General features: G+C 31.4%; 1 protein-coding gene across 1 annotated transcript in view; it reads right to left on the reverse strand.

The window, feature by feature from the left end:
* The window catches only part of LOC139503476 (uncharacterized), a 20,516-nt gene continuing 7,249 nt past the window's right edge, over nucleotides 1-13,267 (reverse strand). The window contains exons 5-9 of the mRNA XM_071293266.1: nucleotides 7,451-7,723; nucleotides 5,136-5,240; nucleotides 4,861-4,896; nucleotides 3,941-4,003; nucleotides 1-2,229 (exon numbers count right to left, since the gene is read on the reverse strand). Of these exons, the coding sequence (XP_071149367.1) occupies nucleotides 2,047-2,229; nucleotides 3,941-4,003; nucleotides 4,861-4,896; nucleotides 5,136-5,240; nucleotides 7,451-7,723 (660 nt within the window). The 3' untranslated portion in view covers nucleotides 1-2,046. The remainder of the gene's footprint in view (nucleotides 2,230-3,940; nucleotides 4,004-4,860; nucleotides 4,897-5,135; nucleotides 5,241-7,450; nucleotides 7,724-13,267) is intronic.

Here is a 13,267-nt window from a genome sequence, read left to right on the forward strand (position 1 = left end):
TGTGATTGTATTTTGTAATTTACCTCTTGTTTCACATGTCAAAGTGACTGAGTGTTTTTAAAATAAAGCATATTGTATTGTATTGTTTATATTCAGAATTCACGGAAGTTACTGACGGAAGGGGGACAACTCGAAACGATAATATGGAAGACTCCATTTCGCCTAAAGGGGTGTTCTACGATGTGGAATATATTTATTTTAATCTAAATGATGCATATGATTTAAAATTATGCAACAACAATAACCTTCAATAGCAGACATACGTAGAAAAGATCCCATGAGCTATAAATTAATTAATTGAGTGGGGAATCCAGAGCAACCATTCAATCTAAAAAACCCTAAAGTCGAGAAAACTATACGCATGCGCATAATTTCCAAATCAAACCCTGGGGCAAGATATTTAAATGCTTATTAAACGACCTAGATGGTTCTCAATTTCTTTATGGAAGTACAATCTCAAATATCAGTTTCATAACGGTAACATATAAGAAAATCTCCACTTCAGTTCTTATATGACAGAAATAGATTTATCGGTATTCAGAGAACTCTCGCATTTTATCAAAACTGGGAATTCCCTCTGACGTGTTTCTAAATTTATAACTACACTAACTATAAATACTGGTTAATTCTGATTTTCCGTGTTGTTAAAAACACGCATCGAAGTCAAGGGATTTATCAAACATGAAGATTATGAAAAGAGCATTATAGGAAAGTTGATTAAGTTCAATCCCTTTGTTTGTTTTTACCTTTTAAAGCAAAACAATCATAAGAATCTGAGATGTTCCTTAATGTTTAGAATAAAAGGATTGACGTGAGGGAAATTGCTCTGAGCCACCGGTATAAGTCTACAGATTGCTTGAAAGCAATCGTATCCCAAAAATGAATAGAATAAAGGGAATAGGATAGCGTCAGATTTGTTCGTTGGGTTGGTTTAGTATGTACAGGCCCGACTGTCTTTGGCCTAAATTTGTACATACCTAACAAACTAGTTCCCATTTGTAATTAATCGGATATGCACAGACCTAACGTACTAGTATTCGAATCCTAATAGTTTAATTATCATTTCAGATGAACTGAAATATGAATTTTCTACTGAATCATATAATAAATGAAGCGTTATATTATATATGACAATTGAGATCAAATAATAACAAAACGATACAAGTTGCAAAATAGAACAAATAAAGTTTAAATTACAAAATGGTAGTTTTATAATGTTGTGTACAAGTTGCAATGTTGTACAAATTATAATTTGTACAGATTTTTTGTACAAGTTATCAGTGTTTTATGAACTGCTTAACACAAATAGTTGATGCAAGCATTCAATCTTTTTCCCCCGCATATTTGTCATATTTTCACAACTACATGATACAGACTAATACTGAGCATTGATACAAAAACATTATAAGACTACAAAAAGACTTTTAATGGATATTAATATGGTATAAGGAGAAAAATAAAATTAGAATTCAAACCATTTAGAAATCATAATTTCCAGTTTGAAGACAAGGAGAAAAGCACTAAATGTTGGGTTGAAGTATATATATTGGAATTCAAAACATTAAACTGGTATATTTAAGAAGATAAACCTGTGTCACCTGGTGCAAGTGTGTAAGTGTAAAAAAACTTATAACTTGTACAAGAACCCTGTACAAATTATAATTTGTACAAACTTACATCTTGTACACAACATATATATAACACTGCTAACGACAATCTTAACTCAATCATATTGAAGGATGATAATTGTACATGTGATAACGTTTATTACACATTTGCTATCAAATTTGAAAAACATAAATGAAAATGTCAAAAAAAATATGTACATTCTAGACAAAATGTGTGAATTTATATACCACATACTTCGCAATTCTAGACAATTACTTTTGTATGACAAAATAACATACCCGGCAAGAACAGTGGAAACTTTAAAATTTAATTCATTTCAATTCAATTAAAAGAAAGACACTACTATGTTGTGTTAATATATTGTATCAAGACTTCTGCTTATTTCATTTACTTCTCTTATGCAGAGTATATGTTATTCTAAACTGTAATAACTGATTTAGGATAAATAATTCCATTTTCCATCAATTGACAAAGACACTTTTTATTCAGAAATGTGTTGTGTCTGTTATAGTCACAGAGGTCCAGTGTAAACCAATTACACAGAAACCCATTCTGCTGTAAATATGCTAGCTGTTGTTTTATCTTGATATGTGCCAATTCCTGAAATAAATAAAATTATTAAATTAACCCTGTACGTCATTAGTATATTAATTAGCAATACACTTTTTTTTTAATTTAAAACATTTGATTAAAAGTAGCTTACAATTAATACAATATATTTTTTTCTTCGTATCACAAAAAATGCGATAGTTTGCATTTCACAGTCAGGAAATATCGAATGTTGCTGCGTGCCTTTAACATTCTGTACAATCTTGCATTCTTGTCGATTGCTGATCTGTAGTAACTATAACCAAAAATTGAAAACAGATTACTTAATTCATTTATTTTTTAATTCATTTTTTTCATTAGTACTTCATTCTTTATTACCCCTAAAAATACTCCCCCCCCCCTGAAAAAAAAAACCAAACAAAAAACTATGAATTGAATTTCTGTAAATAAAGACAATGCAATTTCCCAAGGAACTCCCTTTTCGGCTAAAACTGTGCCACTTTTAATATGAAGTTACGTAAAAATATATATCATAGAAAGGAAAATTAATATGAACTACTGTTTTATTAAAAGGTCAAAACTGTGAAGCATATTTTCAACATTAACATGCACCGAACTTGTTAGAATTTAAACTTACACTAAAATTATGTGTTACCCCTACCTTAACTTTTTGCCTGCTTCAGACGCATTAGTATGTTTTTATACTGGTAACAGTCCCAAGTTATGAGATGAAAGATAGAGATCATATCTTATAACCAGTATGTCAACAAATCAAGTTATCTATGAATATTATATATCTCCAAAATTGCAAAAGAGGTGTGGTTTGTGAAACAGCTGTATTTACAAATATTTACCTATTTAGCCTCTTTTTATTATATTATTTTAGAAAAAATGCTTTTATATGTCATAATTATGCTAAGATATTGATTAAGGTGGAACACCCTTTTGAGTTAGGCTTTCACTCTAGACCTATTTAACATAACAGTCCCAAGTTATGAGATGAAACATAGAGATCATATCTTGGAACCAGTGTGTCAACAAATCAAGTTATCTATGAATATATTATATCTCCAAAATTGCAAAAATGCTCCTCAACTGTGTACTTGTTTGGCTTTATAACTATTTTGATAGGAGCGTCACTGATGAGTCTTATGTAGACGAAACGCGCGTCTGGCGTACTAAATTATAATCCTGGTACTTTTGATGACTATTAATATGTCATAATTATGGTAAGATATTGATTAAGGTGAAATACCCTTTTGAGTAAGGCTTTCACTCTAGACCTATTTAACTTTACCAAAATATACATTTAAAAAACGAGAAAAATTCCGATTGGGCAATCAAAAATGAAGTCAAATAATTAACAATAGACGAAACATGGCTAAAAAAGACAAACAACAATAATAAAACGTAACACAGTAAACTAAAAGTGTGAACGCTTGACCCGGAAAATGGTCAGTGTAGGTTAAATATTTTAAAATATGGATGGCAATAGGGGGGAGTATTCACCAAAGAACAAAATGACGTAAATGTAATCAACGTCAACTATAGGTCACAATTCGGCATTTACAAAGAATAATACTATATAGGTATAGTAAGGCCAGACATAAAATTTGCATCAATTCAAAAGATATAACTAACAGTGATGATGTATGTCAATATCAACATGTTTGTGACCTCAATTTAATTAACTAAAAAGGTTTAAGTTTTTGTAATGTTTGAAATTCATTTATATATTTATTAAGGATATTGTGGTACTGACCTCTATTTTATCTTTCTTGTAAGTAAACTGGTGCCTCTTCTCTAACAAAATGGCTACGTATTCCTACGTGAATGAAAAATAAAGAAATATCTGTACATGATACACTTGAATTCATGATTATTTAGTAATCTGTAATTGACACTTAATAAGTTTAAGGTCAGCATTGTTTCTGCTGTTATGTTGAATTAAACACCTATTTACAGAGTGAATTAAACCCCAATGTCTTTCTCACTACGTAATTACATGCAAACTTTTATCCTAAAAGTAAAATTGGTCCCGGTTTTTCGAAAGACTTTTTTTAAAGTCTTAGTTTTCTATTTTGTGCTTTGTAGACTATTGTTTTTGGAAGTGAAGTTGTTTTCATTTTTTTCCTATGGCAATATTAGTTTGTTGGCGACGGAAGAGTTTGCTTATCCCTTTGGTGCCCCTCTTTCGCAGTTGAATATGTTAACATGATCATCATATGTTTAAGAATAACGATAAAGAAATCTGCTAAATGTGCAACGTGCCAAATCTACGAATTTGATGTTTTGTTGGAAATGAAAAATCAATGTGACTAAATAAACAACAAATTCAGTTTGATAAAAACTTAATCAGAGAAAAAATCGTAACATTGGTAACATTGACTGTCATAAATGAAAAGTCAGGACAGTATAGTTCACTGAGGCTTAAACCCAATCATTACAGGAACTTGCATTAACAAAACTTAAAAACCGAATGACCATGGCTTTCTTAACATCTGCATTTCCTAAATACGAAATGTATATGTCGGTTTCTTTGAAACCGGCGCTTGCACGTAAACACTATAGTCTCATAGAAATGAGAAAACACACTCTATTGTTTTCTGAAAAAACTTTAATTTTCTTGTTTTGTAACGATTTTTGAAATAGTTTTCTTCCAAGTCTATAATGTTCTCCTACCTTGCATGCAGACGTATCATATCGAATCACAGCAAGCTTAGTCTCGTTAAGGAAATTTCATAACATAATAATAAGACATACCATGTAATGTTAAACATGTTAATTAGTTATTATATATAGAATTTGAATTCGGCTTTTGACTAGTAACAGAGCATTGACATGATTTAACTCCTTGTGGTCATATTCAAAGTTGTTCATATCAGGGAAATCATTTAAAACACGAAAAAGAAAAGAAAACAGAAAAAAAGTTCGAAAAAAACCATGTACAAGGATACACTTGGTTTACTTATATTTGTGTTGTCGAACACAACCAGACATTTATTGTCTTCGAAATAATCGCTGTTCACTTTCCATATGGCTCGTCGTAGTTTTGTAACCATCTGTAAATAAAAGAAATGTTTTGTGTTTTCTTGATTTATTTTATTTTAGGAGATAATATATGTTTTCTTCTTACAATATCTATTTATTCATAATCTCCCAGTAATGTTATGCCTGGAAAATGTAACCTTTAGATGTTATTATATATTAACTTAATTATTTAGAAAAAGAAACTAACCACTGTAAACAGGTAAATAAACTCATCATAGATACCATGATAACAATTTTGTATTTGCGTCAGACGTGCGTTTCGTCTACAGAAGACTCATCAGTGACGCTCGAATAAAAAAAAGATTAAAAGGTCAAATGAGGTACGAAGTTGAAGAGCATTGAATTTTAATTATTGTAATATAAACGCGAATGCATGGAAGGTAAAACAAGGAAACATAAATCCAAGAAGAAAAAAACCCCAAAATTCATCTATAGGTTGCACTTTGTAAAAACAGCTATTTCTCAAACCACGCCTCTTTTGAGGAGAAAAAATCATAGAAAATTGATTTTGTTTACATACTGGTTCCCAGTTAAGCTCTCTGTGTTCCATCTCATAGAGACATAACTTGGGAATGTTACCAGCGAATATACATGTGCATATTGTTTACATTGAAATCTGTGGTAACCCTTCATTCGAGGTAGGGGTAGTTAAGAGAATTAGTGTTAGTTTAAACTATGAAAAGTTCAGGGCATATAAACGTTGAAAATATGCCGCACAGCCCTATATTTTGACCTTTGAAAAAAATTGTAGTGCATATGAACTTTCAATTCTGGGATAAGATTTTTTTGAAAACTTCATATTAAAAGTGGTACAGTTTTTGACGTAAAAGGAGTTCCTATGGGAAATTTCATTGTCAATATTTACAGAAATGCAACCTATAGGTATTGGTCTATTTAATGGTTTAAAGATAAATTTACGTGAAATAAACAAATGAAGCACATAGTGAAAAATTGTTATTTCTTACCACAAATATGCTATTTGCTTTATTACACGATTGTGCAACCTATGGGAAATCTGATTTTACTTGCATCTTTTCAAGATATTTCTTCCTTCATTCCATTCAGAACTAAGAATTACAATGAACATTGTTTGAACATTTGTAAAAGGAAAGTTTAAAAAAGCCAGCAAAAAAGAATAGATGATTAATAAGCCAAACCAGATAAGAAATTGTACTCGAAAAGGAAAATATATGATATATCAATATTAGAAAAAAGTAAAGCAACAAAAATAATGAACTCCGAGGAAAATCCATAACAGAAAGTCCGCAACCAATTGGCAAATGCAAAAGTTCAAACTCCCAAAACGAATGGACAACAACTATCATATTCATCACTATAAAAAAGAAACAAATTGCACATTAGACAGTTTGTGTTCACCATAATTCCATGACGGTTGTGTCAATAAAATTTGGATTAACCTAGATGAATGCTATATTACCCATGAGCTCATTATTTTTTTGCAGGTGTGTAAGTTTCTTCCTAATTAGTTTCGGTGTTGTATAAATGATAAGTGCTATGTTTTGTTTTGTTATTGATGAAACATATGAATTTTTTATCTATCATTGTCCTGATGACCCATATACGTTTTATGATTTGGAAGTGTCTAACCGTTGGACAAGCCATATTTTAATTCACGTATGTCCGCCTAGGCAGATTATTGCATATGATTTTTCAAAGATTTGTAAACTTTGTGTTGATAAATAAAAACATGACAATATAAATATTGCTTTATGCTTTATCTATGCGAAGAATAGTTGCATTTAGAAATTAAAAAATAATACTACTACCTAGAATCATAGAATTTTCAAAAAGCTATGAAATTGTATTACGGAAAACGCAGTAAATTAATTTTGCCTTCAACTTATGAGAGGGAATGAACATTTCTCCTTGTTCTTCATACAAAACATTCTTGCCATGCTAGTTCTGTTTTCATGCTTGTGTAGATACATTTGTGTACATCTCTATCATTATTGTGCTATATGCATTGATTGTTATATAAATTGTTCATTTAAATGTGTGAAAGCCTTGTGTGAGATTAACAATTGTATGTTAAATGAGTTACCTTCGTTAAATAAAGAATTTGTCGACTTTTGTTATGACATGGTCAGTTTGTTTTTGAATTATATTATTGAATATCTCTCTGATATTGTTCATTTCTCTTTTATCATGGTTTTTATTATTAAATTATGAAACGTTTGGTATACTCATAGATAGAAAATACCTTGCGTCTTGCGATGAAGAGTAAACCATATGATCCAATCCAAATAAGTCCTCCAATTATAAACGCCGAGAAAAACACATTTCCAAAATTGTCAGTAATTTTCTTTTCAACTATAATACTTAGAAAGTACAATCCAAACACAAAGGCCGTGGCTACCATTCCAAATAATAATGTTGCACCACAGCCAAATTTCCGACCACAGAATAATCGGTAATGCCTCATTACAGGATGTGAATTTACCTGATTTAAAACAGTAGCAAAATGTTCTTCGCACTGAAATAAAAAAAAGTGTACATGATAAAAACAGTAAAATTTTAAGATCATATCACAAGTTTTCTATCAATTGGTGAATATACTGATGTATAAATGAAAAAAAACCCAAGAGCATTAGAGGCATTATATCATTGAAGGTCCTTGGTATACGGTATGTATTTTGATCATTGTTAAAGACTATAGTAACCTATAGTAGCGAATTTACATGACGATATCGAGATGTTGATATTTAGTTAAATCTAAACCGAAAATTGTGGTTATATTAAAATTCCGACACGGATAAAAATATAGACAATGTCAAAATGTTTTAGCTTTACATAAATACATTTTTGGGTAGGTTGATGCAAGCATACGATGTAATTGTGTCTAATATTGTTAGATTTTAATTATGTTTAACACCGTATATTATCAATGTATTAACACATTGATTATTAGCTATGAAAACTAAATAGTTTGTGCACTTTTCTGAGTAGGTATATATATATCAGTGTGGGTTAGCGTTCATTAGAGAATTTTAGGTTTTTGACGTACGTAATACGTAACATACCTTAACATTTAAAAAAATACTCATTGTTATCTCCCGTTGGCCATTTAACTTGTAAATTGAACAAAAATCATATACTTTGACGTACGTAATACACCTTAACTTGGTCGTTGTAAAATTGTGTTTGTCTCCCTTTTTCCGTTTAGTTCAAATCTATTTAAAATAGCGTACTCTACGACCAAACGTTTACACTAGTATTATATCCGTACTTAAGAAAATGCAAACTTTGTTCGTAGGGGACACAGGTATATTTTGAATGATATGCAGTTAACAATGTTTCCTATTTTCGTACTAAAAGAGTTTCTTTTCAACTAATTTGTGAATAGCGCGTGCCGCGTTAAGAGAGTATACGGAAAAAATAGTTTTTGAACATATTTATTCTAAAAAGGATAAAGTTGATCAAAGATGAAGGACATTTTACAAGTTCAGTAATTTAGGTTATTAAAATATATACATGTAGGGTGTAGTGTTTTTTTCTAATATTTAGGCATATTGAAATACCCGAATTACTTTATCATTAATTTAGATCGTTTTGGGTGTTATTTTATTTAATTTGATTGCCATTAACATGAGTAAAGGCTTTTGGTAATATTTGTAAGAATACAAAACATATTTTGTCTTATGATTCAGTTTTTATCTATTTTTTAATGAATGATCTGTGTCGTGTGTGCCATAATCTATCAAGAAAATTATTACCTGGAAAATTTAATATGGCAAGTAAAAAAAAAACATATCGCGGTGTGATAAATTTGCCATATTTAGAATCCTTTGAAGGCTGCAGATTCGAGAGTGTCAACAGGTTTGTTACGAACGGACAGACCCACGGACCGACAGGGCGATTGAAGGTAGCATTGTGTTACTATTACCATTCGAAGCATCCCTGGTGAAAGGTAATTACTCCAGAAAAAAGAAAGCTGTCGCGGGAAAAGAAAAGGTCGGCGTTTCGAATAAAAAATCCAAACGCGAGATACGGTTTCACATGGTGCAGAATTGGTTATAATATCTCAACCATTTATGTCAACGAAGCGTGACTTGATGCTAAGATTATTGGACCTTTTTACGGCAATCAGCAAATAAACTTAAGAAATTGACTGTCACAGGCAATGTTGTACCGTCTTAGCTGTCAATCAAAACAAAACATTACCATAATAGGTGAACTATGCCGAGTAGGGTTTTCGGAAATAGTAATCTTTATATTTTTTTTCTGTTGCATTGCCTAAGCGACAACTTAAGCTGAATGGAGCAGCATATTTGATTGGTCTAAAATTTCTGTCGTTTCAATTTGGGTAGCTATCAGATCATATCTGCTTAATGATAAAAGAGGGACGAAAGATACCAGAGGGACAGTCAACTTCATAGATTGAAAATAAACTGACAACGCCATGGCTTAAAACAAAAGGACAAAAGGACAAATAATAGTACAGAATACATAACATAGAAAACTAAAGACTAAATAACACGAACCCCACCAAAACTGGGGTGATCTCAGGTGTTCTGGAAGGGTAAGAGAAATGTTCCACATGTGGCACCCATCGTGTTGCTTATATTATAAAAAAATCCGGTAAATAGTTTAATTCGGTAGTTCACATTCATAAGATGACCCTGAGCCTTGCCTTTTTTAGTTGGTTTTTTGGTTGATTTTCTTTTCTGAGTCATTATCTTATTTTTTTATTACTAATATATCATTATCATGATTATTGTTCAGTATAACATGTTTATTTTGAATTAAACTTGATTCACACAAATGTTTTCGAAGTGACGACGTAAAACTTGCCACTAGATACCAATAATCAGACTGAAAAGTCTTTAACATGTTAACTGACTGAGAAACAAAAAAATGTTTAGAACTTTCCCGTGCTGTAATGTATATCAGTTGAGTCTGTTTAAATCTCACTCACCTACACGAGTTGGTATAAAACAAAAATGAATCTTAATTTGTAATTTGAATAATTGACTGACAAGGTTGGTAAATATTGACAATTTTATTTTGTAAGAACGAAATAAAAACAAATCTTTCATGGCCTTATTCTGCAACCTTAGAAGCAGCATGTTCTTCACCAATATCATTTATAAATTCAGCCCTTCTCTTTGCAAGTCCAACACATCATTCAACAATACACGAGAGTTAACCTTTACACTTGTCAACCTGTCGACCTATGCATGTACCGATTTTCAACATGTCGACCTGTCAATCTGTTAACCTTGAGTCTTCACACTTGTCAAACTGTCGACCTATGGATTTGTAGACTTTTCAACATGTCGATCTGTCAACCTTCTAACTTTTACACTTGTCAACCGGTCAACCTATCATGCATTTATCGTCTCAGCCTCATATGCAACTATTACAGTCATAATAACGTTCGATAACTCTGCATATGACTGGTTCAATTAGGATTTTTTACTGGTTACCTGATGAATTATTTAAAGAAAATTGAAAAATATATATTTAGTTCACCTCGGTTTATATCCATTCGATGTCTTCTTTTATGAATATAAAATGATATTGCAAAGAATTTTGATAATCGGACAACACTAACCGGCATAGGCATTGTCAAAACATGCATCTACATGGGTATTGTCAAAACTTACATCGCGATTAGGTGCCATGTTTGCATTCTTTGACCACGTTGATGTTATGACTTAATTAATATCCTTAATCTAGCTATGTCCAAGGCTATTCTTATAGTTACAATAACGTGTCATATTTAATTGCAATATAAACAGTGAAAATAAATTGAATTGTGTGCATAAACAAAATAAGTGTCGAACATCATCTACGTTTGAAAATTATTTGTTCGCCATTTTTCAAAATTTTATAAATATAACAACAGCATATTTAAGCTTGATAAAAAGGAACCAATGTTCGATGACATGCTGCTTTAAGGTAAGACAATGACTTAAAACGCGAGCATCCAACAGTTATTTAATTTTCATTGTAAAAATCGTGCAAATTATATTTTTACCATGTCGCCCCACGCCCCACGCCATCTTGAAAAATAATAGCAGATTTTCTGAAAATAGCTTATTTTCAAATCAATTTGGAAGGGACATGATAGAAAATTAAACTATTCTATATACGATATTTCAAGTATTTATGAATATAATAATAAGCACAAAGACCCACAATTATTCCATCTGTTTTGTTTAAATCGCAATTTAAGGTTAAAGACGACAGAAAATCCAATATTTATCGTAGTTGTATGATTCAAGACAAATTTTCAAAAGCATTTGGAAGGGAGAAGATCAAAATTTAAACTATTCCAAAAGGAATATTTATATTTCTAAATATATGAGGAATTACTATATAGACCCACACTTTTAGTATCATGAACTTAAAGTAATGTATTTCATCGATTCCAGAAAGCCCCTATGCATTTCTATACATTTTACTTGGGCTTGATACGGGTGATGTGTGACGTCACAAAAGTCACGTGATGACTGCTATAGTTGGATATAGTTTCAACAGGTCGACCTGTCAACCTGTCGACCTTAACACTTGTCAACCTTGTAGACCTTTCTATGGTCAACTTGTCAACCTTTCTAGTGTAAACATGTCGACCTTTTACTCTGTCAACTTATGTACAAACATGACTACACCTATTTACTTCTTTAATTAAACCGATGGAACTACAGTACCGTTTGTCTCAATTGACTCGACCTTCAATGATGAGGTTTAGTCAAATAGTTGAACTCCTTTCCGTCAGTTCGATAGAATGCTGACAATGCAGACGTATTTGTATTCTGGTATAATGAAGTCGATAATTCGCTCAGTCTTGAGAAGAAGGAAGACAGACAAAAAGAAAATATTGACATTCAATTACCAAAAACGTTTGTGGTAAATTATCTTTTTGTAAATGTGTTATTTTTTTTATTTTTTTTACACCTTTTACTTTCGTCCATTGTTTTTGATAAGGATGCAACCCCTTTATTTTTAGGGGAGGGGTGTATGGATAAACTGTAAGACGAAATTTTTATTGAGCCTATTTTGTCCAAGCTTGCCAACCTTTTTTCTATATTCCAATCATCTTGTTTTGTGGCCATTTTTTGGTTCTGCCCTTTTTATAAATACTTTTCCAAACTTGGTTTCATCATCAATCGCAAATGAGGGTCCTGCCTATTTATTTCAAATTTGATCTACCCCCTACCAAATAGATATGATTGTATAAAAAGAACCTTATGTTTAACTCTTAAATATAGAACAACCATACATTGTTTCGAAATATCAATGCTTAGAAACAGCCTCGCTTTCTTCCTGTTTCTAAGCCTGTACCAATAACATTGATATTTCAAGACAACGTATGGTTATTCTGTATCTAATTTGTAAATATTAAGTCATTGATAATTTAGATAAAAAAAAATATGGGGGAAGGGGTAGACCCTTGTGACGTGCAATTTTTGTTTTGAATATTATCTAATGGGCAGAAATATCTTCATTTTAAATTCCCAGCAACCTCGACCCTCTCCCCCACGGGCCCCACCCAAAAAAAATTGAAGTGTCCGTGCATGTTACATAAATGTTATTTAAGAATTAAAACAAAATTATACCTATCCGACTGTTCAAAATCTGAAATACAGAACCGGCGAAGGGAGACAACCACAATTTATATTATGTCTTATAAGTCCGTATAATTGTTACCCTAAGTTTGTTGTGTTAACGTACGTAAGTTTCGTTTGAAACGTAAAATTCTCTAGTAGGTGTCACTATGCTATAGATTTACAACTTTTGTTGATATTTATAATTTAGAATCGTCATTGAAGCTGGAGCACAATTGTTTTGTAATTTGAATTGAATCATTGATGTGTAGTTTGTTAACAAGAGTAACATTCCTTGTACTATCTTCATTTCCAAAACGCCATCAACGTGTTGATTGCCTCCCTTGAAAAGGGCTTATTACTTTGCACACGCGTTTCGTCGACAAAAGACGCATCAGTGATGCTTGAATCAAAAAGTAAAACGTCCAAATAAAATACGAAATTCAACTCTATTAAACTACAAATAT

The sequence above is a fragment of the Mytilus edulis genome, chromosome 1, assembly GCF_963676685.1.
Source record: "Mytilus edulis chromosome 1, xbMytEdul2.2, whole genome shotgun sequence".
In the NCBI taxonomy this organism is placed as follows: Eukaryota; Metazoa; Mollusca; class Bivalvia; order Mytilida; family Mytilidae; genus Mytilus; species Mytilus edulis.